At 45.4% G+C, this 27,872-nt stretch overlaps 1 protein-coding gene across 2 annotated transcripts in view; it reads right to left on the bottom strand.

Moving 5' to 3' along the window:
* Nucleotides 1-12,547, bottom strand: part of RPS6KL1 (ribosomal protein S6 kinase like 1) — a 43,970-nt gene extending 31,423 nt beyond the window's left edge. Inside the window, exons 1-4 of one of the 2 annotated variants that reach the window (XM_043989934.1) lie at nt 12,430-12,547; nt 9,497-9,806; nt 4,952-5,076; nt 668-760 (exon numbers count right to left, since the gene is read on the bottom strand). In XM_043989934.1, coding sequence (XP_043845869.1) covers nt 668-760; nt 4,952-5,076; nt 9,497-9,764 — 486 coding nt within the window. In that variant the 5' untranslated portion in view covers nt 9,765-9,806; nt 12,430-12,547. Of the gene's footprint in view, nt 1-667; nt 761-4,951; nt 5,077-9,496; nt 9,807-12,429 lie in introns of those variants that run through there. The other variant, XM_043989935.1, reaches the window with a different exon arrangement.
* Between the last annotated feature and the right edge of the window lie 15,325 nt (nt 12,548-27,872).

Genomic DNA, 27,872 nt, shown 5'->3' with positions numbered 1-27,872 from the left:
GAATTTCATCTTCTGCTCTCTCCCTGCCCAGTCCCTGGAGAGAAAATGGTCAAAAGGTGGGCAGTGGGAGAAGAGAGGTAGAGAGAAGCCAAGGGCCCGGATAATCCACAAGCTAGATGGTGGAGAATCGGCTCTATGCTCTCCAGAAGGGAGAGCATCCTAGGGCAGTAAAGCCTCGTGCCTTCTTCTTGGCTAGGCAACCTTGGACAAGCTCCTGGGTGGGGGTGGGGGGGACGGGGAGGTGATGGGTGGCTGTGGGAAGTGGGAGGAAGCCAGCCTGCAGATTATTGAAGTGAAAATTGGCAGGATTTCCTAGGCACAAATAGCATCTTCTCCAGTTTCTGCTTGACTTCTTGGTGGGAGCATGTTGCTCTGTGTCTGTGGAGCTGCTATTGTCTGACTCTTGGCTACTCTAGTGTTCTCCCCTCCTAGGGGTGTATGGGAGGGAGTCTGAAAAAAAGTGTCTCTTTGGGACAGGATCCCCAGAAGGCTGGTAGGGAAGTCCGGCCTCCATCTTGGTCTCTCTCCTTAGGGTGACCATTCTCTGGTTTCCTCTTGGGGATGGGAAACTGCTCTTAACTAAAGAACCACCTTCTTCCCGGTGGCCCTTCCCCCACCTCCAGTAACTTCAAGAAGTAGTTTCTCCAAAGAGGAACAACCCACTTACCTTTTCGATGACCCCCACTACTTTACAACACCTCAGGTTCTCCACTGCCGAGCTCAAGGTGCGAATGGGCCGGAGCCTCAGGCTGCTGAAGCCCTGAGTGGGGAAATGAGAGATGGGGAGACATGAGGCCTTGAGCCTGAGCGACAGGCCGAGGGCCTCACTTTCATGTCGTCAGGCTGGCTCCCTCTTGCCTCTAGGAAAAAACACAAATTTCTGTTTGCTGGCATAAAGCCATCCAAGATCTGGTTCCAGCCCATCTTTCTAGACTGATTTACTCTATGTTACTTCCCCTCACTAATTGTACATTCCCGCCAGGCTGGTCTACTTGCTGTTGCCTGTTTGTGACATCCATCTCCTACCTCTGGGTCCTTGTGTGGGCCGTCCCTCATGCCTGGAATGCCTCCCATCCTCACCTATGCCTCTTGGAATCCTTTCTCTTCAGACTGAGCTCAGACCCCACCTCCTACATGCAGACCTTCCCAGGCTCCTCGTTTATCAGAACTTTCTACTCCCCTGCCTCCAAATTCCTTTGTATTTACTTCTCTGTGTGTGTTCTATCCTCTCAGGAAGACATAATCAATTTTTTGTATCCCCACTGTCTAGAGCAGTGCCTTACACATAGTAGGCACCTAAAAAATGATTTAGTTGAATTGAAGTTAGAGGCGGAGGGAATTTAGAAACTTGAGGGGCTGCCATCTATATATGTCTCCCCAGTTGTACCCATCTGCCCCAGGGGTTGTTTCAGAGCCCAAAACAGTGCCTTACACATAGTAGGAACTCAATAAATATGTAATGGATGGAAGAATAGGGTATTTGTTTGGTGGCCTGCTTGGTTGGTCCTGAAAACTGAGTTCTACAATGGAAAGAACACTGGCTCTGGAATCAGATGGACCTGGGTTCAAATCCTGCCTCGGATGCTCACTACACATGTGACCTTGGGCAAGTGACTTAATTTCTAAAGGCTTCAGTTTTCTCTATTTTAAAAAAATTTTATTTTATTAAAAAAAATTTTTTGCAGGGCAATGGGGGTTAAGTGACCTGTCACATTTGAACTCAGGTCCTCCTGAATCCAGAGCCGGTGCTTTATCCACTGCGCCACCTAGCTGCCCCCAAGCCTCAGTTTTCTCAACTGTAAAATGAGGAAGTTGAAGCAGATGGCTTTTAAGGTTCCTTCTAGCTTGAGAGTCACACCTTTTTTAAAAGTATGACAGTGGGGGCAGCTAGGTGGCACAGTGGATAAAGCACTGGCCCTGGATTCAGGAGGACCTGAGTTCAAATCCGACCTCAGACATTTGACACTTACTAGCTGTGTGACCCTGGGCAAGTCACTTAACCCTCATTGCCCTGTCAAAAAAAAAAAAAAAAAGGATGACAGTGGCTGCCTTGGTTGACCGCTGAGATGTGCCCCTAACTGCCTCCTCTTTATACTGCCCTCCAGATAAGGGTACCTACAAAAGCTTCTTCTTTGAAGGCTCCTTCCCAAGAGTCTTCCTTCTCTGAGATGACACTTAGGGGCCAGGCTTAGTGGGAAGTTGCCCGAGCTACTGAGCTGAAAGCTTCCAACCTGGGATAAGGATGTATGCAATTCAATTACCCCCGGAAGTCAATCCAAAAGCACTTATTAACCATTTGGCAGTTTGCTAAGCACTGGGGATATAATGAAAGGCAAAATAGCCTCTGGCCTCAAGGAGCTCACTGTCTAATGGGAGAGACAAGTGCAAACAGCTCTGTATAATACCAGCAACATACAGGGCGATGAGAGGTGATTTCAGAGGGGAGGTGCAAGCATTAAGAAGAATCTGGCAAGGCTTCTTGAAGGCAAGGCAGGGTTTTATCTGAGACTTAAAGGATGCCAGCAAGGCAGACGCTGCATGTCTGCCTCATGTCCGTATTTCTCTCTCTCTCTCTCTCTCTCTCTCTCTCTCTCTCTCTCTCTCTCTTTTGGTAAGGCAACTGGGGTTAAGTGACTTGCCCAAGGTCACACAGCTAGTAAGTGTCAAGTGTCTGAGGTCACATTTGAACTCAAGTCCTCCTGAATCCAGAGCCGGTGCTCTGTCCACTGCGCCACCTAGCTGCCCCCCATACTTCTGTCTCTCTTAAGTCTATGAGCCCTTCACTTTGTTGGAATGGAGAGGAGAGGATGGGTCGACTCACAACAGCATCTTGCCTCTCTGCTAACTACAGGCTCCCATTTTTTTTAAAGCTGGCCAGGGAGGGGCAGCTAGATGGCACAGTGGATAAAGCACCGGCCCTGGATTTAGGAGGACCTGAGTTCAAATGTGACCTCAGACCCTTGACACTTTCTAGCTATGTGACCCTGGGCAAGTCACTTAACCCTCATTGCCCCACCAAAAAATTAAAAACAAACAAACAAACAAAGCTGGCCAGGCCCTTAGATTGTGGGTCTGTTGATGGTTTGGATAGGTCCCTTTCCCTTTGCCCAGGAGACATCATAGAGAGTGAATGGCATACTCTAGGGGGAATGCCTGAGATGCATTGGGCCAGAGACCGAAGAAAAAAACAACCCAACAAGATGTAAGTAAAGCTGTGGGAATCCCAAGGAAGGAAGAAGCCCCTGGAGAGTTTACCTCTGATTGTCACCAGGGGAGATGACACCAGAATATTGGCTATCAGCTGAGGTTTGTTCCCACTTGGCCTGAGAAACTACAGTGTATGGAGCTGGGCCACAGTTTCCTAACGTGTATAAATAGGAAGCTGGATTAGATGACCTTTGAGGTCCCCTCCAGTTCTGAGTCTACAGCCCTGAAGACAGAGAATGAAAGCTACCTCAACCTCTGCTCTCTTCTGACCAGCAGAGGACAGTGGGCAGAGATTGGGCTTGGGGGGCTATTGGGCTGATTTGAGCTCAGCATCTTACAAATGAGGAAACAAGCCCAGAGCATCTAAGTGACTTCTAAGGTCAAACATGTGACAGAGATGAAATTCAAACTCAGGTCTTTGACTCCACATCCGAGGCTCTTTGCCCTTTCATCAAAGGAGAACTTATGTTTAGATCTTTAAATGACTCTGGGGATTTATATATATAAATATGTGTGTATACATATACATATACATGTACACACACACATATATCTTCACAATTAATGGTGTTGTTCAGTTGTCTGACTCATCATTATCCCATTTAGGGTTTTCTTGGCAGAGATAGCGGAGTGGTTTGCCATTTCCTTCTTCAGCTCATTTGACCGATGAGGAAACTGAGGCAATCAGGGTTAAGTGACTTGCCCAGGGTCACACAGCTAGGAAGTGCCTGAGGCTAAATTTGAATTCAAGTCCTCTTGACTCCAGGGCCAGCGCTCTATCCACTGTACCACAATGGTAGCTTGCCTATTTGAGGGTCTCTCTTTTTTTTTTTCCTTTTTAGCATTCTTTTAAGCAATTGTGAGAAATCTGCCTCTGTTTACAGGGATCCCCCATATATACATGGGTTCCTGGGATGTGAACTTTGAGCCAAGAGAAATGAAAAATGCCCCCCCTACCAAGTGGACAAGTGGCTGACACATGGGTTGTATTGGGAGAATATGCAAGGTTATATTAGGAGAATAATTAGGCAGCTGGGTGGCATAGTAGATAGAGAGCTGGATAGAGTCAGGAAGGCCCGAATTCTAATCTTGCCTAAGATACTTATTAGCTAAGTGACCCCAGGTAAGTCACCTAACCCCTCTACACCCCAGTTTCCTTATCTGTAAAATGAGAATAGGGGTAGCTATTTGGCTCAGTGGATAAAGCACCGGCCCCGGATTCGGGAGGACCTGAGTTCAAATCCGACTTCAGACACTTGACACTTACGAGCTGTGTGACCCTGGGCAAGTCACTTAACCCTTATTGCCCCTCCCCCCCGCAAAAAATTGTGTCCAGAACTGAATACAGTACTCTAGGTGTGGCCTGACCAGAGCAGAGGACATCAGAATCAAACAGAGGGGCAGTTAGGTGGCACAGTGGATAGAGCACTGGCCCTGGAGTCAGGAGTACCTGAGTTCAAATCTGGCCTCAGACACTTAACACTTACTAGCTGTGTGACCCTGGGCAAGTCACTTAACCCCAATTGCCTCACTAAAAAAAAAAAAACAACAAAAAAACAAAAATAGAATCAAACAGAGAATAACACTAGCATGTTATCTCATAGGGTTGTTGTAAGGCTCCAATGAGAGAATATATGTAAAGCACTTTGCAAACCCCAAAGTGCTCCATGCTAGCGATTATTGCCATGTCCTCTCACACGTGACATGAGGCCATTGCTTTAAGGAATCCAGCTTCTCTCCTTACCGTGCCAGGGCTGGCCCCACTCCCCAGTGTCCTCTGCAGGTGACAGTTGAAGATCTCCTCTGCCCTCCTCAGGTACTTAGTGATCTTCCTTTTCACTGCCTCCCGCCGCTCTTTATTGGGATCAACTGAAGGAGAGACATGGATCAGCCCCTGGGCTCTCAACCCTGGAAGGATGGAAGCCTTTCCCAGGCCCCGCCTCTAAAATGCCAGTGAGTTGGGGTGGAATGTTGTGGGATAGGCTAAGATGTCTTAGCCCTCCGTGGTGTTCTCATTGTTCAGATTCTCCGTGTTTCACATCCAGGGCCTGGCAGATTTATAGTGCAGATGGAGAGGAATTATATTCTACCTTCCTGCTTTTGATGGTCATCCTCAGAGCTCCCCATCTTACCTACTGTTGGAAGCCCTCATGTTCTGAAGAACTGGGAGGGTTAGTGATACACCAGCAAGAAAAGAAAAAAATATATAACACATAACAATGAATTGGAGAGTAGAGAGGAGTACAGAAATGTATACTGATTTGGGGGAACATCCAGCCTAGGGACTGATCAGGGATTGATTTGATGAGCCTACAGGGAAGTGAATTTGGATTATATTTGACCAGTAGGGGATGAATTGATGAACAGAGTAACCCATCTGCTCAAGGCCTATAAAAGGAAGTGTACAGACAGAATTGCTCCTTTTTCAAAGACTAGAGATGTGAGAGTGGTCTTTTGGGGGCAATTGGCCTAACCATAGGGATGTACTAGAGCCAGCTTGAACTGGTTTTCACTAGAGCAGATTGTTAAATGTTCAGTATAAGCATTTACACCTTGGAAATCAGGGAAATGCTACAAATCAAGGTGTGCTATAGGTTTTGTTGATTGTTTAGACTTAAGAAAGCAACGGAGGGGGGCAGCTAGGTGGCACAGTGGATAAAGCACTGGCCTCAGACACTTGACACTTACTAGATGTGTGACCCTGGGTAAGTCACTTAACCCTCACTGCCCTGCAAAAAAAAAAAAAGAAGGAAAGAAAGAAAGAAAGCAATGGAGAAAATGTTAATAGTACAAATTACACTTTAAAGTATGCCATCCATACATTCTTTTGGAGATTCAGTTGTTAAATATTTACCAATGCACCCCTGCCTAATCCCTATCCCTTGCCCTCACCCAAAGAACCAAGAGGTCATCTCCAACTAAGCTCCAAAGAGAGCATTAGCCTGGACAGTTGGAGAACATATAGAGTTCCTAAGCCTTGAGATCCTGGATTCTGAGTACCCGGGCCAAGCCCTAACAAGGTACATGGCAGTTACACGTGCTTTGAATGATGCGGCCCTACAAGAAGAGAACCATACAACCAAGACATAGAGGAGTTCCTGAGCCTCATGCTTCTAGAGAAAAAGAGTTCTTGGGTAGTCTTGGGATGCCTCTCTAGCAACCATGAGTACAAGAGTTTGAGGATTGATACTTTTAGGAGAAGAAGGGCAGTAGAGTATTTGAGGGAAGAAGATCATGCAGGTGAACTCCACTCCCATAGCTGTTGTTGTTTGTCCTTCATTCTCCAAGAGGACCATGACATCAGGATGATGGCATGACTTGTGATGAATTGGATTGAAGTGAGGGAGGGCTGTGCAAGGTCACCAAACTCATTCTCTCCTCCAGAGTCACTGGGTCCAGTGACAAGATATACATCAGGACAACTGGAGATGGCCCGGATGTTTAAAGCAATTGGGGTTAAGTGACTTGCCCAAGGTCACATTGCTAGTAAATGTCCATAGCTGGAGAAATGGTAAAGGACCAAAGCAAAAAATCTGGACTTTACCTTCTTTTACTATTATGAGTTATTTGACAGTAAAGGTCTAATGGGAGGGGAACTTCATTCCCTTCAAATACCATTCTGTGGTAGAATGAGGAAACTTGGGTTGAAATCTTTCTTCGTTCAGCCATTCACTAGATAAGTGCCCTGGGCAAGTGACTTATCTTCTCTAGCAAAACAAAGTTTGTTTTCCTTCTTTGGGGGACACTGAGTCTTATGAGCAGTATCCTAAGGGCGGACAATTATATGGATCTTTGGGAGTAAAAGCAAATTCATTCATGTGTTAGGGCTGCCTGCCTAGGGAGCCTAGAGACCTTTCCCTTACAAGGGAAGTACTGTAATTATTGGAATGACTCCACCTGCTGGAGACTTACTGTAGGAAAGCTCTGCCATGAGGAGAAGACATTTGAGGGCAAGGCCATGCGACTTTTCTTTGGTGTCAGGAAGTGGGAGGAAGAAGGGGGTGAGGCTGGCGTTCTTGCTCTCCTTCGTTAGGACTCTGGTGGAGAGTGGAGCTAAAAATGTGCTCTCCCTTTGATAGATAAATGAATCTAGGCCTTTCTCTCTTCACCAAATTCTTATTCTCTTTAATAAATGCTTAGAAGTCTAAACTCTTGCTAAAGCTTATAATTTATTGGTGACCACTCATTAGAGTGGTCTAAAATATAGACAATGTAGCTAGAATTTTAGCCCCTTACAGTACAAACCCTCAGGGTAGGATCTTAAAGCTAAGTACTTATATGTATCTCTAGAGTGAAAGTAGGACTCAAAGGGGTTTTAGAGGGAAAATCTAACTTTGTTTCCTTTCCTAGGGGAATCCAAACCATAGGGTGGGCTATGAGTCTGGAGGAGTGACATGTACTCAATACATGTATACATTGTTACTTTGAGTGCTTGCACAGGACTGGGGATTCTTTCACCTATGTCTAAGAAGACACAGACATAAGCTACATAAGCAGTTTTCAGAGACCTCCCAGAGTTCACTCTGAGTGAGCAAAACGAACCAGAAAGATATGATTTGGGAGGCTAACTCCACTATTAAACCAAGTCTATATAAGCCCAGAGTTTGTAAGGCTGAGCTAAAGGTTACTCTAATAAAGTAAGAAAATTAACCCATGTTTCTAAGTTCTTGTTCTGAAACAGCTCTTTTGCAAAAAGGGGGAAGAAGAAAAATTTGCCTCCATGACCAGTTTTCCATCGAGGTTGGTCAGAAGGTTGCTTTCTCCCAGAAATCAATTTGTTTGGTTTACCTTTAACCTTGTTCTCTTCAAACATCATTCTATAGTGGAATGAGGAAACTAGGAGCAAGAAAACTTCTCAAAGTCTTTTCTGCTATTCACTAGATAAGTGATTACAGTCCCAGTGCTCTATCTAGAGATATCTAAGCCTCAGTTTTCTCATCTACAAAATGGGGATAATAATACATGGCTTGCATATTAATGTATTATTGGTGGCACTGTGAATTGGTATAGCCATTCTGGAAAGCAATTTAGAGCTGTGTCCCCTAAATCACTAAAGTGTAAATACTCTTTGACCTAGTGCTACTCCTGTAGGCTTAAGAGAAAAGGATTCATAGGTACAAAAATATCCATAGCAGTTCTTTTAATAGTGGCAAAAAAAGAGAAGCTAAGGAGGTGCCCATCAATTGGGGAATGGCTGGACAAATTTTTGTATATTAATGAAATGGCATGCTACTGTGCTGATGAAAGGGATGGTTTCAGAGAAACCTGAGAAGGTTTGCATGAAATGATACAGAGTGAAATGAGCAGAACCAGGAGAAACATATGTATATATGTGTGTATATATCTGGCTGGCTGGCTATCTACCTATCTATCCATACAATCTATACGGCATATATGTGATATATATATAGATATATAGATATATATATACACACACACATGTTAACAGGAGAATCATACACACACACACACACAATCATTGTAAAGACAAACAACTTTGAAAGACTTAAGAACTATATAACCAATGTAATGACTAACAACAACTCCAGAGGAAAAATGAAGAAGTCAGTTACCTACTTCCAGATGGAGATATGATGAATCAGAGATACAGAATGGGAGACAAGCATTTTTGGGAAAGGCCAATGAAGTAGTTCTTTTGCTTGATTATACATATTTGTTATGAGGAATATATTTTGTTTTTTATTTCATTTGAGGGAGTAGGAAGGAGGTAGAGAAAAAGGTACTTATTAAGTTTTAAAAAGTAAACGAAAAGGTTGTTTTTGTTTTGTTTTGTTTTGTTTTGCAGAGCTATGGGGGTTAAGTGACTTGCCCAAGGTCACACAGCTAGTAAGTGTCAAGTGTCTGAGGCTGGATTTGAACTCAGGTCCTCCTGAATCCAGGGCTGCCACCTAGCTGCCCCTGAGGTTTTTGTTTTTTAAAAAAGATAATACCTGCTTTTTATGTGAAAGTACTTTGTGGGGCAGTTAGGTGGTGCAGTGGATAAAGCACTGGCCCTGGATTCAGGAGGACCTGAGTTCAAATCCAGCCTCAGACACTTGACACCTACTAGCTGTGTGACCCTGGGCAAGTCACTTAACCCTCATTGTCCTGCAGGGGGAAAAAAGTATTTTGTAACCACGAAGTGTTTTCATATACATTTATAATATAACACATGTCAACTTTTGATTCCCTCTCAGCAGACAATTCACGGAGTCCTCTTCTTCTCCTCCTCAAGTTGCCCAGGGCCCCTCTCCCATATTCTCCCACTCCCCTTCCCCAGCCCCAGTACCTTGTACTCCATTGAGCAACACGTCGACCCCATTTTTATAGTGGTTAAAAGCTGCCTCATAGTCCTCGCTCACATCCCGCTCAAGCGCTAGGTGGATCTGTTTGGCCGCATCCACCAGGTAATCACGCTTGCCCATCCCATGAACATCAGGGCTCTCAGGAGACATGTGGTTCCGAATATGCTCCAGATATACTTGGGCCTGGGACAGTGCTCTCGAGCAGGACTCGGTTTCCAGGCCCGGGGTAGGCTGCAGGGACACTTGGCTCATGGTTCCACCACGCGGAGAGTGCTCCTAACCCCCCATTGTAACCTAGAAGGGGTACAGACAGGCAGCTGGAGCCTCCTGGGCCTGCAAGCCCTCTTCTCCTTTGTCTTCCTGACAATGGCTCCTCCTCCCCACCATCTCCCCCCTCTCCTATTTCTGTTCCTCTTTAAATTCAAAACTGTTTTTCACCAAAGGGTCTTTCACAAAAGGCCCTGATCAGTGTGCTCCCCAGTATTTATTAAATTATTAAATAATCTTGCTGTACAAGGGGTGGTGAGGAAGCTTCAGGGGAATGGGTCAGGCAGGGCTTGCTGGGAAAGGCGCAGGATCCCTGACTGAACTGGAGCCTGAGTGGGGCAGTGTGCTGAACTGTACTTAAAGAAAGTTCACTGAGGTAGCTAGGTAGCACAGTGGATGGAGCATTGGCCCTGGAGTCAGGAGGACCTGAGTTCAAATCCGACCTCAGACACTTGACACTTACTAGCTGTGTGACCCTTGGCAAGTCACTTAACCCCAATTACCTCGACAAAAAAAAAAAGAAGGTTCACCCCTAAAGCTAAGCCATCCATAATTTTTTTTCAGCCATCCATAATTTATCATTTCTGAGGCTTACTAAAAGACCTTGCTTCGGGGGTGATCCTTGAAATGCTTTTAATGGTAGACAGTCTTCCATTCCACAACTGGAAAGAAGACACACAATATGGATGCTTCCAAAAGAGCAAATTGATTTGAATTCATACTAAGTTGTGAAAGTCTACCACATCCTTTCCTGATGGCTCTGATAGAGGGGAAGAATAAAGACTATTGAAATCCTGAGGGAGGAGAAGCTGTAGGAATGAAAATGGAAGACCAGGACTGCCTTAGACAAATTCCACCAGAATCGAATGTAGTGATCCCTTGAGGCATATAATGGAAAGCACAATAGATTTTGGGTCAGAGGATTTGGGTTCAAATTGAGACTCTAATACTTATGTGTGTGATAGTGGGCAAGTCACTTGTGTCTCTTTTCTGTCTCATCACCTATTAAGTGAGGGGTTTCATTAGATGATACTAAATACTCTATTTCCTTTTAATTTTTTTTTTTTGTGGTGAGGCAATTGGGGTTAAGTGACTTGCCCAGGGTCACACAGCTAGTAAGTGTTAAGTGTCTGAGGTCAGATTTGAACTCAGGTCCTCCTGAATCCAAGGCCAGTGCTCTATCCACTGCGCTGCCTAGCTGCCCCTAAATACTCTATTTCCAATAAATATTTGTTGACTAAATTGAATTAAAATTTTTTTGGAAGTCTAGCCCTGGGTTGGGGTAAAGAGAGAGATGGGGGTCTTCAGGTTGGATAAGGGGACACCATGCATGGAGTCCTGGGTTTAAATTCAGGAAGACCTGAGTTGGAATGTTGTCTCAGATGCTAACCAGCTGCATGACCCCGGGCAAGTGATATAACCTTTCTCGGTCTCTGTTTCCTCAACTGTAAAATGGGAATAATAATTAGTAAGGATGTCAACACAATAGTGTTTTTGTAAAACTCAGAGGATCCAGGGCAGGTAGGTGGCTCAGTGGATAGAGTACTGGCTCTGGAGTCAGGAGTACCTGAGTTCAGATCCGCCTCAGACATTTGACACTTACTAGCTATGTGACCCTGGGCAAGTCACTTAACCCCGATTGCCTCACCCCCCCACCCCCACCAAAAAAAGACTCAGATGATCCAACCTATGAAAAAAGTACAGTGTGAACCTTATCGTGCCAAGAAATGCAAGCCCTGATTATTGTTGTTAACCCAGCCATTGAGGTCCCTCCCAACTATGAGTCTTGTCAGATTCTGGGAAGCCACCATCAAACCTTTAAGCTACTTCTGCTTTCCCCTAGTCTCCTAGCCAAGAGGAAGTGAGCAAAATGGAGTTGAGCCAGGCAAGGGTGAGGGAGTGGAAATCACCCACAGACCCAGGCAGCTGTGAGTTGAACCCTTAGCACTTGGAGGTAGAGGGAAACCAATGACCCTAAAGCCCGGAGGAAGAGAGGGCACATCCTTTACCCCAAAGCCAGGGCTGAGAGGGAAATGCAATTATTCCCGCCTGTTAAGCCCAACTTTAGCTGTTTTCTGGGAAAGAAACCCTGGCTGGACTTTGATGCACTGGGCTGCGATGCGCCTTTCTGGGGAACCCCAGCTCCAGGTCTCCAAACCAGCTGCTGAATCAGCCATAGGCTTAAGTGACCTTAACAGGCTTTCATGTTCCAATGGTGTGCATGTCACCAGAGCCCCCATGGATCAAGGAATTATGGGAGGAGGTGAAGGGAGAGGTTTACATGCTAAGAGAGGCAAAGCCCTCTCTGGGGAACCTCTTTGTAGCATGTATGATGAATACACTAACATCTCAACTATGAGCCGACGGCCTGCAAACTCCCTGCACATCCTTATTCTGTTCCTGTGGAAAAGCCACACTCGGCATTTGGATGGAAGATGATGATAGGCAGGGCTTAAGTGGGCAGGTTCCACCCAGTTAGCCAAGGCCTGCCAGGGGACGGTGCCTCTCCTGAAACTCCCCGCTTCCCAGGAGGTGGGACAAGGAGGGGTACACAGGAGGCTTGGGAATATGTGTGGCCAAGTCTAAGTGGGGAGCACCCTCTGCTCTGCCACACCCTGCAGAAGGAAGAAACATGAAGCAAGCACCATACCTGTTCAAACTATAAGCTTAGTTCATGCAGGCTGAAGTCATCTATGCGACCACTTCCCCGAATCCCACCGGAGCATCTCTGCCTTGACTCTCTGGGCAGGTGCAAGCCTCTAGCTGGGGTGCAACGACTCCATGATTGGCTGCAGATGATCTCATCCTCTTTTGGTTAGAATAAAGCAACCAATGGCCAGGAAGCTGACTTTCAGCTGGCTCTTAAAGATGCAGTGTCAGTGGGTACCCGAATGCCTGGGGGCTTGGCCAGAGATGGGAATGGAATGAGGGTCTGGAGGGGGGATGGGGTGACCCAGGGAGATCAGGGACGGAAAGAGGGAAGGGGAGGGAGGCAGGAAATGAAGCAGGGGTTGGGAAGGAGCAGAGAATGAAAGGAAGGAGGAAGGTGTGGAGGAGAGGCAGGAAGAGAAGGAAGAGGGGCAAAAGAACAGGGGAAAGTAGGAGGAGGAGAGAGGCATGGGACAGGGAATGGGGGAGAGAGGGAAGGGGAAGAGGGTGGGGTCAATGAAGGGAAAAGCACTGAATGGGGAAAGAGGGATGGGGGTAGGGAATGGGAAAGAGAGGAAATAGAGAAAGAGAGAGAGAGAGAGAGAGAGAGAGAGAGAGAGAGAGAGAGAGAGAAGGGGTCAGGAAATGAGGGGAAAGGGAAATGGGAGAGAGCACGTGGGAAAATTGCTTATTTGGTCTGAAACATTTCACATTTCTTTTTTTAAAATTTCTTTTTTATTTTAATCATAAAAGTATTTTATAATTGTCCAGTTACATGTAAAGATAGTTTTCAACATTTGTTTTTATGAGATTTTGAGTTCCAAATTTTTCTCCCTCCCCAACACAGAAAGCAATCTGATATATAGGATAGTGTCACATTTTGAGAATATTGTCTTTGAAATAACGTATTCTATGCCTGTTATATTGAAGTTGATCTGCATGGGTATCCGAGCAGGTCAAGTTCCTAAAGAATGACCTAAAGCATCCCAAACTTGCGTGGGGTTGAACATTGGAAGGGGATTAGAGAGAGCCATCCTCGTCCTCCTCGTCCTCCTCCTCCTGCCTTTTTTTCCCCCGTGAGGCAACTGGGATTAAGTGACTTGCCCAAGGTCACACGGCTAGTAAGTGTCAAGTGTCTGAGGTCGGATTTGAATTCAGGTCCTCCTGAATTCAGGGCCAGTGCTCTATCCACTGCGCCACCTAGCTGCCCCCTGCTTTTTCTTTGGTGCCTGCTTCTCAAGGGGTGGGACCCCACAATGTCCACAGTTTTGTATTTCTATCAAATCCTCAAGCAGATCTCCTAGATTTGACGACGGTCCCTTGAGCTTGGGTCAGATCTTGTGTCCTATTTGTGGGCTTTCTTGGAGGGGGTGCGGCGGGGTCCCCTGCAGGCTTCCACTCCACCAATAGCCTGAAACCTGTTACTTAAGTGAACCCCGGGTCGGTCTTGCTTCTGAGGCAGCAGCTTGGATGGAAGCAGTCCCTGGGGTTCAACAACACAAACAGGCTCCACATCTGCATCCAGGCAGCCCCACCCAGCTGTCAGCCTCGGAGACCCAGGAAAACAATCAGGAGACTATCGTTCTTCATGTGACTGAGGAAGCCTGGGCGGGCGGCCCCCAGAAGCACAACTGCGATTGAAGCCTTCCCGATCTCTTCAGCTGTGTTGCTCCCCGCCCCTCAAATGAATACCAAATAAATATCTAATATTTATTTTGCAGGCGTTTGTTAACTCCCCTAATATAATACAAGCACCTAGAGGTCAAGGGCTGTTTCCTGTCTGTCTCGTTATCCCCAGCACCTACCCTAGTGCCTGGCGCCTCCTTGACCCTCTATAAATACTTGTTGATTGACGGGGAAAGAGAGGGTAGGAGAGAGATGGAAGGCAGTAACTGACTCAGTCTTGGGTGCTATCCTGGGCTGGGTAGACCAGCTGTTACAGAAAGAAACAGAAGGCAGAGGATCACAGAAAGCAGAGACAGAAGAGTGGGAGGATTTCCTATGGGAGGAGAACTCAGTGCCTGGCACATAAGTGCTCATTCATTCATTCATTCATTCAATTCTGAGAACCAAGTGAATAAATGAGAATTGCTTCCCAAGATGAAGTGACCATGGGTTAAGACTGAATCTGTTTGTTTGTTTGGTTGGTTTTTTTAGTGAGGCAACTGGAGTTAAGTGACTTGCCCAGGGTCACACAGCTAGTAAGTGTTAAGTGTCTGAGGCAGGATTTGAACTCAGGTACTCCTGAATCCAGGGCTGGTGCTCTATCCACTGCATCACCTAGTCACCCCAGGTTAAGACTGAATTTGGAAGGGGCAGCTAGGTGGCACAGTGGTTAGAACAGTAGCCCTAAAGTCAGGAGGACCTGAGTTCAAATCTTGTCTCAGCTGTGTGCCCCTAGGAAAGTCACTTAACCCTGATTGCCTCCCCCCCAACCCCAAAAGACTGAAGCTGGAGGGGGAGGCAGCCAAGACACCACAGGGGAGGGAGGTGGGTAGGATGAATAATAGCAATGATAGCTAGCATTTATTTAGAGTCCTAAGGCTTGCAAAGCACTTTGCATGTAATATACCATTTGATCCTCACAACAACCCTGGGACATATGTGCTACCTTTATTACCATTTTACCGATGAGGAAACTGAGGCCCAGAGAGATTAAATAGCTTGCCCAGAGGATCATATAGCTAATTTGAGATAGGATTTGACTTCAGGTATTCTTGACCTTCACTCTATCCACTGTACCACCTAACTGCCCTAGGAAGCTAGGAATGTCCAATTCTCCCCAGAGATAGCAACATACAAGACTTTGTAACCATAATAAGTTTGTGAATGATGAAAGGCAACCACTGTCTAAACCTGGGTGCCCTCACATCTCTGGGTCCAGCCTAAGGTCACCCGACTGTACCTTAGTGCCGCGGAAACCAAATAAGATTAGAAATCAGAGGCTCAGTTTCTAGTTTTGTCTCCTTCTCTACCTGTGTGACCTTGTACAAATCAAGGGGTAAGGGAGCTCTGGGCTTGGAGTCAGGAGGGGCCTGGGTTTGAATCCTGCCATTATCATTTACCAGTGGAATGTTTCCTACATCTGACCCCTCTTTCCACTGATTTTTGTCTGCTGCACGTGTTTGTTGGCTTTTGGAGAGAAATAGCTGTTTCACAAATTATGCTTTGTTGCAACTTTTCTCACTAATTTTCCCAGTTCGTTAAATGGGTACATCATGGAATTAAAGAATCTCAGAGCTGGAATGAGAATCTCCATGCCTATTTAATCCAAACTCTACCTGAACTGGAAGCTAGTCAGGAGCGTACCCCACAAGTGGCCTTTGTTCAAAGACCTCCAGGGAACAGGAATGCACTACCTTAGGAGGTGGCCCAAATTCATCATTTTATAATTTCCACTCGGTGCTCCTAATTCTTTCATCTGAGGCCAAGAAAAACACAACTAATTCTTTATCTCTATGGCAACCGTTCAAATGCTTGAAGACATCTATCTTGACTCCCATAAATCTCTTCTCCAGGCTAAACAGTCCCATTTCCTTCAACTGATTTTCATAAGTCATGACTTAAAGGCTCTTCACCACCCAGTGCCCTCAGGATGTTCTCCTGGTATCTATATAAGGGTGTGCCATTAAGCCGAGGATAGCCCCACCCATCTCCCTCCAACTTCATATGTACAGGGGAGAGATGACTGTGATTAGGCTGGTAGAGGAGAGCATTACCTTCACCCCTGGGTTGAGGCTATCTCCATGCCTAGTCCATATGTGCTCATCTGGGTGGGAGAACTGAAGAGACCTGGGGGGTTAGAAATGGGGAACCTAGACCCCCTGGAGCTATTGGGTAGTTACTAGGGGAAGTTAACCATTTCCTTGTTTTTTTAATTTGTTTTGTTTTTTTGCGGGGGCAATGAGGGTTAAGTGACTTGCCCAGGGTCACACAGCTAGTAAGTGTCAAATGTCTGAGGTCATACTTGAACTCAGGTCCTCCCGAATCCAGGGCCGGTGCTTTATCCACTGCGCCACCTAGCCGCCCCCTTAACCATTTCCTTGTTAATCCTCTAGACTTCAGAAATTAGAATTGGGATGTATGTGAAATTCTCACCTTAATTTGGAGTGAGATCTCTGACCAAGGGCCCCTGGAGCAGGAATAGGACCCCAGAGAAAAGACTAAGCCTGAAGAAGGCATGAGAAAACTGGGAAGCTTCTGATCTCCATTCTATGGTCTTTTTTTTTTTTTTGGCTGGCAATGAGGGTTAAGTGACTCATCCAGGGTCACACAGCTAGTAAGTGTCAAGTGTCTGAGGCCAGATTTGAACTCAGGTTCTCCTGAATCCAGGGCCAGTGCTTTATCCACTGCACCACCCAGCTGCCCCTCTGTTCTCTATTCTAAAGAGCTTGGCACTCAGGGTAGCTAGGTGGTACAGTAGATAGAGCACTGGGCTTGGAATCAGGAAGGCTCATCTTCATGAGTTCAAATCAAGCATTAGACATTTACTAGCTGTGTGACCCTGGGCAAGTCACTTCACCCAGTTTGCCCCAGTTTCCTTATCTGTAAAATGAGCTGGAGAAGGAAGTGGCAAATCACTCCAGGATCTTTGCCAAGAAAACCCAAATGGGGTCACAGAGAATCAGACACAACTGAATAGTAGCTGGCACCTGGGGTTGAGAGATATGACGCTTCAGTAGTAAAGACTTTGAGGGAAGAACAAGATGGAAGAACATGAGGAGAGGCTTTTTCCTAAAAGAGAGTGGCAGTGCTTTCTCTTTTCCTGAAGAAGACACAAGGCTCTCATCAGAGCCAGAGGCTGGAGGGTGGGGGTGGGGGGGTAGCGATCTATAGAGAAGCATGAGGTGGAGATTCATCATCCAGGACGGCATCGTTCAGTGGAAACTGCAGCTTTGTGGACTTTGGTGGAGACCGTGCCTCCAGCAAATTGGTTTCAGGGACTCCCAGACCAAAGGGGATCAGACCCAGTGGAAGCAATGACATCACTAGAAGACATCAGTAGGCCCTGCTGCAGTATCCAGGGAATTAATTGCCCTCCCAATGCACATACCCTGGTCGCATGTATTTCCTACATGTCTGCTTCTCCACATATGGTCCCTATATCTGTCCGCTCTCTCCACTGATGTTGTCTGTTGTATATATTTGTTGGAGAGTGTATCCTGGCTTTGGGGGGAAAACAGCTGTTTTATAAATTATGAGATGTTGCAACTTTTCTCATTAAATTGATTCATTAAATAGATTTATAGGCAGCTAAGTGGTGCAGTGGATAGAGCGCTAGGCCTGGAGTCAGGAAAAACTCAATTCAAATCCTGCCTCAGACACTTAACAGCTATGTGAGCCAAGTTGTTTATCTTCTGTCTGCCTCAGTTTCCTCATCTGTAAAAATGGGGGTTATAACACCTCCCCCCTTGGGTTGTTGGGAGGATTAAACAAGTTAATATTTGTAAATATCCTGGTATGTAGGGAATACTTCATAAAGGGTTTTTTCCCCCTTCCCCCTTTGTTTTGTTTTGTTTTTTTTTTTTGCAGGGCAATGAGGGTTAAGTGACTTGCCCAGGATCACACAGTTAGTAAGTGTCAAGTGTCTGAGGTCAGATTTGAACTCAGATCCTCCTGAATCCAAGGCCAATGCTTTATCCAGCTCGTCACCTAGCTGCCCCCTGTTTTGAACTAATATGTCCTCTGGATGAGTGCTACTGTGGTTGTAGAGCATCCATACTCAAGGGTACCTTGATCCTGGGTTAGCCTTTCTCTGGGGAACCTGACCTGTGAGTTGCTGGAGGTGCCCCCAAATGCTACATCATTGTCCTTCCTAAGCTCAGGTGCTTAATGTTGAATGCAATACTCTAATAGTCTGGCCACTAGACACCCACCTCCTTATTCCTGAATGCTGTGCTTCTCCTTATTAATCCCATTAACAGCACTTATATAGCACCTTACTTATGTTATCTCATTTCATCCCTACAACAGCCCTGGAAAATTGTGGCTATTCAGTCATTTTTCAGTCATGTCCAACTCTTTGTGATCCCATTTGGGGTTTTCTTTTTCTTTTCTTTTTTCTTTCTTTTTCTTTTTTTTTTTTTTTGCAGGGCAATGAGGTGACTTGCCCAGGGTCACACAGCTAGTAAGTAGCAAGTGTCCGAGGCCAGATTTGAACTCTGGTTCTCCTGAATCCAGGGCCAGTGCTTTATCTATTGCACCACCTATCTGCCCCCCATCTGGGGTTTTCTTGGCAAAGATGCTGAGTGGGGGGCAGCTAAGTGGCGCAGTGGATAAAGCACCAGCCTTGGATTCAGGAGGACCTGAGTTCAAATCTGGCCTCAGACACTTGACACTTACTAGCTGTGTGACCTTGGGCAAGTCACTTAACCCTCATTGCCCTGCAAAAAAAGAGAAAGAAAGAAAGAAAAGAAAAGAAAAAGAAAAAAAAGATGCTGAGTGGTTTGCCATTTCCCTCTCCAGCTCATTGTATAGATGAACAAACTGAGGCAAACAGGGTTAAGTGACTTACTCAGGGTCACACAGCTAATAAGTGTCTGAGGCCATATTTGAACTCAGGAAGATGAGTCTTCCTGCCTCCAGGCCCAGTACCCACATAGTTACCCTTGGAAGGTAGGTACTATTATTACCTCCATTTTTACAAGTGAGGTATAGAGCAGCTAAGTGAGGTAGTGTCTGAGGCAGGATTCCATCTGAAGTGTTGCATGCTCTAAGTCCAATATTCTATGCACTGAATCACCTAGCTACCCAAGAGCTCATTAGCTATTTTCTGTTACCATATCATAAATGTAGACTCTTATTAAACTTACAATCCACTGAAACTCCCATGTCTTTTTCAGATGTACTGTTATCTCATCATGACATCTGTTTGCAATGGTTAAGATTGTTGGGGGACAGCTGGGGGGCCCTGGATTCAGGAGGACCTGAGTTCAAATCCAGCCTCAGAAACTTGATACTTACTAGTTGTGTGACCCTGAGCAAGTCACTTAACCCTCATTGCCCTGCAAAAAGAGAGAGAGGGAGAGAGAGAGAGAGAGAGAGAGAGAGAGAGAGAGAGAGAGAGAGAGAGAGAGAGAGTACTGGGCTTGGAATCAGGAAGACTTCAGTTGGAATCTTGCCTCAGACAATTAACAACCTCATGTAATAATGATAAAAACAGGGGGAAGCTAGGTGGTGCAGTGGATAAAGCACCAGCCCTGGATTCAGGAGGACCTGAGTTCAAATCTGGCCTCAGACCCTTGACACTTACTAGCTGTGTGACCCTGGGCAAGTCACTTAACCCACATAGCCCCGCAAAAAAAAAAAATAATAATGATAAAAACAGTAATCAAAGCACCCACCTCACAGGGCAGTTGTGAGGATCAAATGAGATATCATACCTATGGCCCTCCGCAAACCTTAAAGCACTATATAAATGCTAGCTCTTCTTAATTATTAGTTAATTAATTCTTATATTTGTGAGGTTGAGATTTTGAATCACAAGTATAAAACTTTATCTTTTATCATCCTCAAATTTTATTTTATTAGATTTGGTCTAACAAGTCAAGATTTTTGAAATCTTGGTTATCATCTGGTGTGTATCCCTCCCAGCTGTGGGCCATCTGCAACTATGATAAACGGCACCATCTATGTCTTTATTCAAGTCATTGATAGAAAGATTAAGCAGCACAGATCCCTAAGCAATTCATCTCTCTGAGTTTCAACTTCCTCATTTGTGAAATGGGAATAATAATAATAATAATAATAATAATAATAACAACAGTAGTGATCACACAAGGTTGTTGGGATGATCCAATAAGATAAACGTATGTTTATCAGAAGCTGTAAACTTTAAAATTGATTACAAATCCCTTTTCCTCCTGGTTCTCAGGTTTCCTCATCTGTCAAATGGGAATAATATAAGACCTTCTCTGTTTCCCATATAGGGTTGTTGTGAGGACCAGATGAAATCGTCTGTGTGAAAGCACTTTGAAAAGTATAAAGTACTGTCTGAGTTGAAGCCATTATTAATATTGCTTCTAGGAATTAGGACCTGTCTGGAGGAGACAGTGGGTACACATGCTTGGTTATAACCATCACTGAAAGTCTGCCCAAAGCTGTCAGCATAAGAGCTCATGTTACCGTGATGCCTTCACAGAGGCACATGGGTGGTCTGAGCAGATGGTGTGTGTGTGGGAGAGAGGGGAGGAGGAAGGAGAGGGGAGGTGGAGAGAGAGGGAGGGAAAGGAAAGGAAGAGGGAAGGACAGAGTAGGGGGAGAGAGGGAAGGGGGAGGGAGAAGGAAGAGAGAGAAAAAGGGAGGGAAAGGAAAAGAGGGGGAGTCAGGGGCCAGTGGGAAGGGGGAGGGAGAGGATAAAGTAAAGAAAGAGTCAGGGAACTCCACCCTCCTCTGAGTCTGACTATTGACTGTTGGGGAAGGTGTTGTGTTGGAACTGTGAGTCAGTTAAGGAGGCACCCTTCATTCCCGACACTTCTGGGCTCTTGCTGAATAAGAAAACTGCTATAGGGTTTGGGGCACCTAGGTAGCCCAGTGAATAGGGCTAACAGCCTAGAGGTAGGAAGACCCGAATTCAAATCTGACCTCAGACGCTTACTAGCAGTGTGACCCTGGACAAATCACCTAACCTCTGTTTGCCTCGGTTTCCTCATCTGTAAAACTGGGATAATAATAGATCCCAGGTTGGAGGATCAAATGAGATAATTGTTAAACACTTAGCACAGTGCCTGGCACATGGTAAGTGCTATAGAATTATTGTTGTTGTTAGGGTTAAGGCTCTTTTTCTTTTTTTTTGTTTTTGTTTTTTAGTGAGGCAATTGGGGTTGATTGACTTGCCCAGGGTCACATAGCTAGTAAGTGTTAAGTGTCTGAGGCCGGATTTGAACTCAGGTCCTCCTGAATCCAGGGCCGGTGCTCTATCCACTGCGCCACCTAGCTGCCCCCAAGGCTCTTTTTCAATACAACATCAGCAGAGTCTCTGAGAGGAACAGTGAGTGAAAAAGAGATCCGTTGCGTCTTCTCCCTACCTGTTTCCATGGTAACTGAACCACTTCTTTAGACCAGGAACTCACCATCCTCTTAGAAGACACCCTGGCCAGCCTCCTGGATCGGATCGAGGCATGGTCAGAAGATGGAGTCATGTGTCAGACAGATGTTTGGGGAAGGGAGAACACATAAGACTTAGCTCAGAAAGTTCCCGTTTCTCCTAAGAGGTGCAGACAGCCCTATGTTCACACTGAGACCCCTGTACCATCCTGTCTGGGTCTTTGGCTTCCCTAAAGAGTGTGTGCAGCTCATCCTTTCTGTCTTCACTGACATCTCTCACTCTCTCTATCGTCCCCCTCGGGTCTGAAGCAGTTCTTCCCCTTTTTTCCCCTCCCCTCTCCCCTCTAATGGATGGGCGGTTTCAAGAGAAGGACAAAAGTCAGCCAGCCAGTCAGCCCCTGTACTGGATGGAATCTCATCAGATCCTTTGTCATTCAGGGAGAGAGAGGAGTAAAGGGAACATGGTCTAGTGGAAAAAGCAATGGACCGGGAGTCAGGAAACCTGGGTTCTAATTCTGTCTTTGACTCTAAGTAGTTATGGTGGTAGAATGGTGTGTTCTTGTGAGCTTGGGTAAATCACAACTACTCGGTATCTCAGTTTCCCCATCTGTGAAAGGGGAAATATAATAACGCAGGAAGACCATGTGGATCAAATTAAATAATGGATGTAAAACTATCCTAGAAAGCACGAAAGCCCACGCCGATGTATGTTGTTTTTTGTTAGAAGCCACTGGAGTGACAATGAGTCTTTTTTCATATCGAGGTGAAGTAGAGGCAAAGAGGGACCTCAAAGTGCCCATATTACAGCTTGGAAGCCATGCTCTTGTCTTTTTTGTTTTGTTTTGTTTTTGGTGAGGCAATTGGGGTTAAGTGACTTGCCCAGGGTCACACAGCTAGTAAGTGTTATGTGTCTGAGGCCGGATTTGAACTCAGGTCCTCCTGAATCCAAGGCCAGTGCTCTATCCACTGTGCCACCTAGCTGCCCCACCATGCTCTTGTCTTGAGGGAGGGGCCTGCCTCATGAGATCTTGGGACCACCTCTGGGGCCTGAAATAAAATTGGTTCTCCAGTATAATTTGTAGCTTATCTGTTTCCCCTCGCCCAGGCTGTCTTCCTCATCTCCCTCCTCAACTGGCCAGTGGCGTTTCTTTTCAGTCATGTCTGACGCTTTGTGACCCCCATGTGGGTTGTTGTTGCTTGTTTGTTTGTTTTTTGGCAAAGATACTAGAGTGGTTTGCCATTTCTTTCTCCTGCTCATTTTACAGAAAACTGAGGCAAACAGGGTGAAGTGACTTGCTCAGGGTCACACAGCTAGTAAGTGTCTGAGGCCAGATTTGATCTCAATTCTTCCTGATTCCAGGAATGGTGTAACTGCCCCTAGCACCAGCCAGTATCAAAGTGTTTAAGGAATGGAAAATAATTTTATTATAAAGTAAAATAAAGATTAAAAATAAAACATACTTGGGAAGGCAAATATTGCAAAAATACTGCCTGATACATTTCCAAAAGCAAATACCATTGAGTGTGTGATTATTCACTGGGTGTGGGATTACTTGTTCCCAACTTCCTTAATCCATTAGTGGAGACAATTAATAGCTGAAAAGATGCCCAGAGCCAGAGCCTGGGTGCAATGCTACAGGATGGAGTGACTGGAACTGCTCACTTCTATAACCCTGGGGATTCAGAGACACACTTACATTTCTACTTCAGGGGGAGATGAGGTTCAGGAGGCCTTGATAAGGAAGCCTATCTCTAAGGAGTGTTCTTAAGACTACTAATTCTGAAAGCCAGTGGACAACTGAGGGTGTTTGGGATTGCTGTTGTGAGCCAGCCTGCCTCCAAAGTAGAGCCCTCATTAGCAATTTTTGTAGCTGGGTCTAATAGCGCAAAATGTGTATGGGCCAAGGAGATTTAATTGCTGCCAGGGAGGCCATGGGGGTAAAGGGAAGGATCCTAGGAAAGAGCGAACCTAGGGTGTAACCATAGATGCCAACTGGCAGTTTTGTATTTTAACTATTTCTTCTTCTTTTGCTGCCTTAGTTCTAAACTCAATTGTTTCTTCACAGCTGAAGGACTACAAATGCTATCAGTACCATCTTAGTTTTGGCACTCTGGGGCAAAGTTCCAGTTGCTCCACCCTAGTTAGAGTTCTGCTTCTGTATTTGCTCCCTACCTGCCATATCCCTTTCATACACACTTCATCCCTCTACCCATTCTGTACTTCTTGTTTCTATTTGATATTTCCTTCTCTTCTGCTTCTATTTTCCTTTTAATGGGGTTAGGGAAGAGAAAAGTCTTTGGACCAGTGAACTTGATTTTTCATTCCTGGGAAAATTCTGGAAAGGATCATTAAAGACATGATTAATGAACATCTAGCAAAGGAAGTGGCAATAATAAAGAGCCAGTATAGTTTCATCCAGAACAGGTCATGTCAGACTAATTTTATTTCTTTTCTTTCTTTCTTTCTTTCTTTCTTTTTTTTTTTTAGTATATCAGAGAAAATGGGCAGTTAGGTGGCTCAGTGGATAGAATGCTGGCCCCGGAGTCAGGAAGCCCTGAGTTCAAATTTGGTTTTAGACACTGACTAGTTCTGTGACCCTGGATGAGTCACTTAACCCTGTTTGCCTCAGTTTCCTAAACTGTCAAATGAGCCAGAGAAGGAAATGGTAAACCATTCCAGTATCTTTGCCAAGAAAACCCCACATAGGCACAAAGTGTTGGACGTGACTAAAAATGACTGAACAACAACAAAGATGAGATAAATGCTGTAGATATAGCTGTAGATATGACTCATACTCTACTTGGGGAAAAAACACAAGGATGAGTACTAGAATTAAATGTTAAATGTTAGTTAAGAAAATGTTAGTTAAATGAACCTGGACTTGGCAGATTGGCCAGACACAGAGTAGTGATGAGTGATTCACTGTGGACTTGGCAGGAGGCGTTGAGTGGACTCAACAGAGATCTTCCTCACCCCTGTGCCATTTAATATGTTTATTAATTACCTAGATAAAGGCAGACTCATTAAATTTGCTGATGGCAATAATCGAGGAGGGATAGCTAGCACCCTGGATGACCGTCAGGGTTCTGGGAGATCTAGACTGGCTGGAGCACTGGACTGAAGCTTGTAAGATGAAACTGAATCAGGATAAAAGTCCTACACTTGGTTTGAAAAACAAACAAACAACTTAATGAGCACAGGATGAATGAGGCAGGTCAGATTGCAGTTTGCCTGGGTGGGTGGGGGAAAGATCTAGGGATTTCAGTGTACCACAAGCTCAGCGTGAGTCAGGGGTGTGATATATGGCAGACATAAAAGCCCATGCAAATTTGGGCTGCCTTCAGGAAGGCCAGGCTTCCAGAAAGAAGGAGATAATAGTCCCTTTGTACTCTATCTTGGTTGGATTACCTCTGGAGTATTACATTTCATTCTGGGTGCCACAATTTTAGGACAATGATAAACAGGAAGATGTCCAAAGAAAGGCGGCCAGGATGGGTCTAGGTCTTAAGTCCATGGTGTGTAAGGGACAGTAGAAGAAACTAGAGATGTTTAACCTGGAAAAATCAACACTATTGGGGGAGTGGGTTTGGAGGGGGAAGGCTGGTTGTGTTCAAGTATTTAAAAGGCTGTTAGAGTTGTTCTATTTGGCCCCAAAGAGAAGAAGCAGGAACAATGGATGGAAGCTGTGAAGAGGTCATTTAGGTTTGATCTCAGGAAGAATGTTTAGAAGTCCAGAAGTGGAATGGGAAACCCTAGAAGTGTGTGTGTGTGTGTGTGTGTGTGTGTGTGTGTGTGTGTGTGTGTGTTTGGCAGGGGTAGGGGGATCCCCGTCACTGGAGGTCTTGAAGCAGAGGCTGGGTGACCACTTATTGGGAGTTAAAGTAAGGATTTCTTTTGGATATGAGTTGGAATAGATGGCCACTGAGGGACCTTTTAATTCTATAATCTATGATTCTATGCCTACTCCTAGAACGTATGGATATATCTACAGGGTATTGGGCACTTAGCAGGAGTCAGGGTGGGTGAGATCACAAGGAACCGAGTTGGAGGGGGGTTGGGGCAGGGAAGTGGATCATTCAGTTTGGGACTTTGCCTTTGCCTCGAGTTTAAACTTACAAGAGACACTGTTCCAGATGCTGACCCATTCTGAGACATCCTACCCATTGGTGTAGCATATTGTTGTTGTTTTGGTTGTGTCCAACTCTCTGTGACCCCATTTTGGAGTTTGAATTTTCTCGGCAGAGTTATTGGAGTGGTTTTCCCTTTCCTTCTCCAGCTCATTTTATTTTGTGTGGTTTTTGTGGGGCAGGGGGGGGGGGCGGGGGAGGCAATGAAGGTTAAGGGACTTGCCCAGAGTCACACAGCTAGGAAATGTCAAGTGTCTGAGGCCGGATTTGAACTCAAGTCCTCCTGAATCCAGGGCCAGTGTTTTATCCACTGCGCCACCTAGCTGCTCCTAGCTCATTTTACAGTTGAGGAAACTGAGGCAAATGGTGTTTAGTGAGGATTTTAACTCATGAAAGTAAGTCTTCCTGATTCCAAGCCCAGTGCTCTATCCACTGCACTACCTAGCTGCCCCACTGATGTATTATGTTGTTGTTATTGAGTTATCTTAGTCATGTTCAACCCTTTGTGATCCCATTTTGGGTTTTTTCTGGCAGATACTAGAGTGGTTTGCCATTCCCTTCTCCAGTTCATTTTAAAAATTTTTATTTGTGGGGCGGGGGAGTGGCAATGAAGGTTAAGTGAGTTGCCCAGGGTCACACAGCTAGTAAGTGTCAAGTGTCTGAGGTCACATTTGAACTCAGGTCCTCCTGAATCCAGGGCTGGTGCTCTATCCACTGCATCACCTAGCTGCCCCCCTAGTTCATTTTTAATGTATGTGACCATGAGGAAATCATGTCACCTCCTGGGCCTCAGTTTCCATCTGTAAAATGAGAAAATTGGACTAAGTGATACTAAGGTCCTTTTTAGTGCCAACATCCTGTTATTAGGGAAGATAGCCCCTTCTGTCTAATTAACCAGGCCAAAAATATTGTTTGAATTATCTGTTTTCACTCTCCACACCAAACAAATGAACCAAAGAATATGCTTGATGTCACTCGGCTGTGTTGCAGTTTGGACAAAGTCTAGTATAAGAGTATATGACTCTTCCAGTCCCTAGGAGATTCTCTCCTAAGATTCCCCCTCCTGGGGCAGCTAGATGGCACAGTGAATAGAGCACCGGCCCTGGATTCAGGAGGACCTGAGTTCAAATCCCGCCTCAGACACTTAACAATTACTAGCTGTGTGACCCTGGGTAAGTCACTTAACCCCAATTGCCTCACCCCCCCCCAAAAAAAAAGATTCCCCCTCTTTCTATCCAGGGGGTCACTGGCATGTGTGGAAAGCATTTGCATCAATTGGGGAGACTAAGGGATGCTCTAGAACAGCTGTCCTCAAACTGTGGTCCTGCAACCTTTGGGGGTCCCTGAGATTCATTCAGGGAGTCTACAAGGTCAAAACTATTTTTATAATAATACTAAGTTTTCATTGCTGATATAGCAAATGTCCATAGATATCATGATATAATCCATAGAAAAAAATCTCTTTGTGGGGTATAGAGGGACTCTGTAATTTTTTAACAGTCTAAAGGGGTCTTGGGTAACTAAGTGGCACAGGGGATAGAGTGCTGGGCCTGGAGTCAGGAAGACTCATCATCCTGAGTTCAAATCTAGCATCAGACACTAGCTTTGTGATGTCACAGCTGGGCAAGTTACTTAACCCTGTTTGACTCAGTTTCCCAAATGAGCTGGAAAAAGAAAGGACAAACCACTCCAGTATCTTTGCCAAAAAAAAACAACCCTAAATGGGATCATGAAGAATCAGACACAACTGAAAAAAAAACACACAACTGAATTAAAAAAGGGGTCGTGAGGCCAATAAGTTTGAGAATCACTGCTTTGGAAGGCTGGGTTAGCGTTCCCATAGTTCAGTTGTTCTGGCCAAGTGGATGTTTAACTGAGTAAAGACAAGTTCCTCCCAGATCTTTAAATAAGCCAGATGGAATCACTTCCTACTCAGGACAGCCCTGCACCAAATTCTGCAGGTCCAGGTCTCTGGGTCCAAGCAATTCAAAGAAAAAAAACCTGATTCCCCTAAGTGATTGTCCTTGGGGGTCTGAGCACAGAGTCTCCCTCTGTGATATTAAGCAAGGAACACTTGCCCTAAAGTCCCCTTTCAGGTCCCCTGAATCACTGCAGATGCTACGCCCATACAAGCTGACTCACTCCATCAGGCCTAAGAATGACCTTTTCCCACCCTTATCCACTCCTTCCCAATTGGGTCACCTCAGGCTGAGACCATCTCAGGCACATGTTCCTGTTCCATCTTTAAAATGTGTCTTTTCCCACCCCCAA

This window comes from Dromiciops gliroides, chromosome 2 (assembly GCF_019393635.1).
Source record: "Dromiciops gliroides isolate mDroGli1 chromosome 2, mDroGli1.pri, whole genome shotgun sequence".
Taxonomy (NCBI): domain Eukaryota; kingdom Metazoa; phylum Chordata; class Mammalia; order Microbiotheria; family Microbiotheriidae; genus Dromiciops; species Dromiciops gliroides.
Note: the sequence above shows the minus strand (reverse complement) of the source record. Positions and strands in the feature narration are given on the sequence as shown.